This window comes from Panthera tigris, chromosome D4 (assembly GCF_018350195.1).
Source record: "Panthera tigris isolate Pti1 chromosome D4, P.tigris_Pti1_mat1.1, whole genome shotgun sequence".
Classification (NCBI taxonomy): Eukaryota; Metazoa; Chordata; class Mammalia; order Carnivora; family Felidae; genus Panthera; species Panthera tigris.
In genome coordinates, this window is record NC_056672.1 from 39,713,171 (window position 1) to 39,718,226 (window position 5,056).

Consider the following 5,056-nt stretch of genomic DNA (forward strand, 5'->3'; position numbering starts at 1 on the left):
TTGACCAGCTGGGATATCATTAATGCTTAACAGTTTCATCCTTATGACCATATCTTGGCCAATTAGGCTGTCTTTGACCACCGAAGGGTATAATATATTCTGATGTAAATGCCACATGTGTATCCGTATACCACACATTCTACCACTTTAATGTAGAATATACACTAAATATAAATGCATCCGCGTCTTTGAAACACCAGGTTAGATGGTGTGACTAAAGAGAACTAGAATTAAAATGTAGATTGATTTCTTTTAAAAAATCAATATTCTAGGAAACGCTTTTTTTGTGGTACTGAAAGTAATAGGATTCAAATAATTGAAATAATTTGAAGATGAGTTTTTAAAAGAATGATTATAGGAAAAGAAATACGACTAGGGAATGCCAGGTCCGTACACGGTATGTATACAAATAAATACCGAAGGAGAAATGGAATCACTAAAGACAGTGATTTTATGTAAACAGAAAACTGCTGGAAGTGTCAGAAAAAACGCTTGAGCCATTGTCATTAGCCCCTGAAGCCATTTCAGAAATGCTCCTATGCAGGTAATCTCCAGATAGCGCCCTTAAATAATGGGACAGAAAAAAACCATTAAGGATAACATTTAAGATGATTGAATGCCACGAGCTTTCCCAGAATGCTTCACACACTAAAATTTAATACATCAAAATACTCAGAATATTTTCAGAAATTGCAAGTGTGGCATTTACAGAACAAAATTTATAATATGAAGTTTTTATACAGCAGCAAAAACCCCCAAAAAACAAAACAAAACAAAAAAAACAGTCATCCAGACACAGAACTTTAACTTACTACCTAATCCTAAATGCACGTGGATAAAGGATTTCACCAGTAAACTGTTTCCATTTTTAATCCTTTGCCGTTTATTTAATTTGCCATCTACTGGAATTCCTTGGTTACTTTCATTAGCATCTCTGGATTGACCTTTAAGCCTGGTACTGGTTGTATATTTTTATTTCCCCGTAATTTAGGCACTTGCATAGCTACCAATGATTGTTCCATGTCCCTACGTAAACCACTAAAAGTAACATTGCTCTTCCTTCTTCAAAGCCAGAGACCTGACATTAAGAACTTTGTATGGGGAGTATCGAAAATAAAGAGGCAGCCAAGCAAGCTACTCCTTAAATCTATGGAACTAAAATATGCATTTGCTAGAAGAAGACAAAACACCGTCTGAGATGCAAAATCTGCCTACAAGTATGAAGAATCCTTCCCACAAACACTACGCACATGTTTCTGGTGGTGCTTTGACAAGCTATTCAAGAAGCCAATTTTTATGGTCTACCTTCTTTCTTTTCCTACTTCGGATGGAGGGCTTTCACCAGAACTGGAAGACACAAGATCATGGACTCTCAGTAGAGGAAAGGCCTCTGGCAAACCTCTTGAATGGACGGTTCAAGTCCGTCATATAGAGATGAAGCCCTCAAGGTGCAGAAAGCTTCTACAAGTCCTTAACACCCTCCTGCCAGTGTGGCAGAGCCAAGACTAGAACCCGAATAGGTACCAATAACTAGATGAATACCATTTCCTCGAGATTGTTCTATCTCACTACTTTTTAAACCTCCTTTCCCTTAAAATAGTATGCACCCACTAACCAGTTGGAAACTGAATAACCAGCACCTTTACTATTGTGGTTTTGCTTTTCAAAGGTCCTAGTGGGATCTCTTTTTAAGTGGAAAATCCTGGGATGAAGGGATCCTGCGCATGGAACTCTGCCTGGGAGCCTGCCTGGAGGAGGGGTTCATGCTCATGCTCGGTCTTCGTCTTGCACTGGCACTCCTCCACCAGCATCACCACCTTGACCACGGGGGAAAGGCCAGTGCAGTTCAGCTGCAAGTGCATCGTGGTGAACTTGGCAGGCGAGCAGTGGGAACAGAACGTGTGGGGGTGCTGCGCAGCTCCAGGAAAACGAACAGACCCACATTTCCCAAAGCAGAGGTTGTTCTGTACGACTACTTTCTCACAGTCTTCATGGGTGATCGTCTAAAAGGCAAACATCTCCATTAAGTTATCATGAGTCATCTCATTAACATCCGCGATACAGAAGCGATAGACTGTAAGCCTGAAGATAATTCAGACTAAAATGTCAAAAACTTTCCAATTTTGGATATTTTACAATATCCAAGTGATGGTTAATCTATAAGGGCAGGGGCACCCGGGTGCCTCAGTCAGTTAAGCGTTCTGACTTCGGCTCAGGTCATGATCTTACAGTCTGTGAGTTCGAGCCCTGCATCAGGCTCTCTGTTGTCAGCACAGAGCCTCCTTCAGATCTTCTGCCTCCCTTTCTCTGTCCTTCCCCCACTCTCAATCTCTCTCTCTTTCTCTCTCTCTCAAAAATAAACATTAAAAAATCTACAAAAGTATAAAGCCACCGTAACTAAATTTCTTGTGTTGAGTATATTGATACATTAGCCTTTAGGAAATCCCTAAGTTAAAAAGAAAATGCTTTGCATCTTAAATGTCAAACGTTAAGGAATTTTGTCTAATTGGATGTTAGCAGTTGAAAAAACTCTAATGGCTAACTTCCTATATAAGCAATGTGCCTTATCTTTCTACTTCTCACAATGCATTACGCCCAATAGACTCTCCATCCGTGTTGGTTCGGTTGTTCATAGAACAGACCAGAACATCATTAATTCTATTCTATTTTGCAGTGCCTGTGGTACATTCAAACCTACGAAGTTGCACGTGGCCTCGTGATGGCATCTATGTCTGCAAATCATCCTTTGCCTCCTTTAACCCCATCTAACATCACCTTTGCCTCCTCTAACCCCATTCGCCTGGCTTTGTGTGCCCTGTAAGGTATATGGGTCAAACACCTGAATTTTAATTTAATGAGCCCTAGAATTTAAAATGAGAGTTTCAAAGGAAATCTGACTGCACAATTCTTAGGAGCAATTTTGTAATTGCACGTGGCCAACAAAGCCGTCGTTATTGTTTGATAATGGACTTACTGCTACATATCCTTGCCTTTTCAGGCAGAATACTTAACTGCCTGACACAGTCAATTACCTTATAATACTGCCTGCTTAATTGGGTAGCATTATTGGACCGTAAAATTTTACTCTACCCTGCGTTGCTTTTGGTTCAGTATCGTCATGTTTAAGGGCTTGATGCAGTTTCTCGATTTCATGTAACATTTGGAGTGTGGGGCTTGCCAGGACTGACTGGAAGCAGCGGATAAGGAGAATGCCCCTTTGTCTCAACAGTGCAGAATCAATCATAATAACCACAAATCAGCCAACACAACACGAAGCAGGAGGTGTTGCTTCTGAGGGCAGCAAATGTGATTTCACGCTGATATCGGTTGTTTGAAAGCTTATGAGAAAATAAGTTAAATCATTTTTTGCTGCGGTAACGTTAGAAACCATGTGGCCACTTCTGCCTGACTGCCTATCAAGTAGTTTGGTGTGAAATACGGGGATTAAGACTGAGATAGTATGAATGAGAGGGTTTGGGGAGGAGTCCAGTGTTTCCCACCTTATCTGTGGGCGGAGTTGAGCAGCTCGTCTGCATCCCAAAAGAGTGTTACGGGAACAGCTGGAGACCAGCTCTGGTTACTTCTCTACGTTCCCACTTTTCCTAACCGAGGGTCCAGTCCTACTTATCTCCCTGGATTGATCCCCGCCAGCATAAAAATAAAGAGCCCATAAAAAAAAGGTCTGTGCGATCAATATGAATGGTTACTGAGATTGGCAACACCATCGTATCACTCTTACAGAGTTTCCAGAATACCAAGAAACCATGGCAAGTTGGAAGGAAATCTGGGGAGCATGATCATACTTTGCCAATGCCTCTGATGAATGCCCAAGGGCCAAATCTGGGAGTCAGGTGAGGCCCTGGCAGCCTTCCCTCCTCCTTTCCACCTGTCCCAGTTGCCTGCCCCTTTCTTGCAAGCTCCGATCCCCCCCCCCCGCCCCCTCCAGAACAGATACCTGGCTGAAGGGCACTGTCCTACACGTCTCCTGATGTACTTCATGGCTTTTGATGGGCAGGATGATCCCCTGAGAAGCTGGGCCCGTTCTGAACATGAAGTGGTGCCAGAATCTCTTGGCTTCTTCCCGAAGAGGAGATTTCTCCATTTGCATCCCGTCTCTGGGCTGGGCGAGGGCCCGGGTCCCAGACAGGAAGGGCCCACTGACCGAGTCCTGGGATGGGGGCGCTTCTCGCTCGGGCTTCTTCCAGAACCTGCCAAACTTGGACAGCATCTTCTCCCTCTGCCTCTGGCCTTCCCCGGCACCTATCAGGTGTGGCACTGCAACGAAAAGGTCCGGCTTCTCCTCAGCTTCCTCGTGGTTGCCCACGGGGAGCTCTCTGCGACTCCTTTCTAGGAGGGCGGGGGAAACAGAAGTCTGACTCTGGTGGCCATCCCGGTGTGGCGCAGCCTTCCCTAGAGGCAGGAGCACCAGCAGCCGAAGGAAGAGGAGACCCATGCTGGGAAGGCCCAAGCTTCTCTCAGATGCGCAGATGGTGAGGTCTAAAGGAAAGGTTCACTCTCTGCAGGAACAAACAAGGAGAGCCTATATATAGATACCTGCCTTGTGGGATGGAAAGGCAGGTGGTCAGGAGCCAGGCAGAGTAAACACATTTACTGTTTGCTCGAATTATGTAGTGCTAATGGTGTCCTGCCTTCTCTTTAGTTGTGTGTGTTTTAGAAGGCCCCAGTGAAAGCCTGGGACCCAGGGGGTAATTAGCTGGCACTTGATTTACAGAGCAGTTATTCCTGAAATCAACACATTCTTTCCCCAACCCCCCTCCCCAACCGCGCCGGATTTCCCACCACTGTTATTAGAAGAAGGACCAGAGTCGATGAACATCTGTGGTGCATCTGCTTTGTACAGGGACAGAGAGGACAAGACATGGTTTTATGACAGAAGTATATCAGATAAAAATTAAAGGCATACATTTAGTAAAAGCCCAAGCCTTTAGGCTTCACACACACACACACACACACACACACACAGGCAACCAAAGAAGTATAGCAAAATTATAAGGAAGGAAAAGGAAGAAAGAAAGATGTTAACTTTGTTGAGCAG

At 44.1% G+C, this 5,056-nt stretch overlaps 1 protein-coding gene across 1 annotated transcript; it reads right to left on the reverse strand.

Moving 5' to 3' along the window:
• Nucleotides 1-1,688: 1,688 nt before the first annotated feature.
• Nucleotides 1,689-4,453, reverse strand: CER1 (cerberus 1, DAN family BMP antagonist). Its single transcript, XM_007098540.3, has 2 exons — nt 3,956-4,453; nt 1,689-2,003 (listed from the first exon to the last, which is right to left on the reverse strand). Exons 1-2 carry the CDS (start codon nt 4,451-4,453, stop codon nt 1,689-1,691), a joined length of 813 nt encoding a protein of 270 aa, XP_007098602.1.
• Between the last annotated feature and the right edge of the window lie 603 nt (nt 4,454-5,056).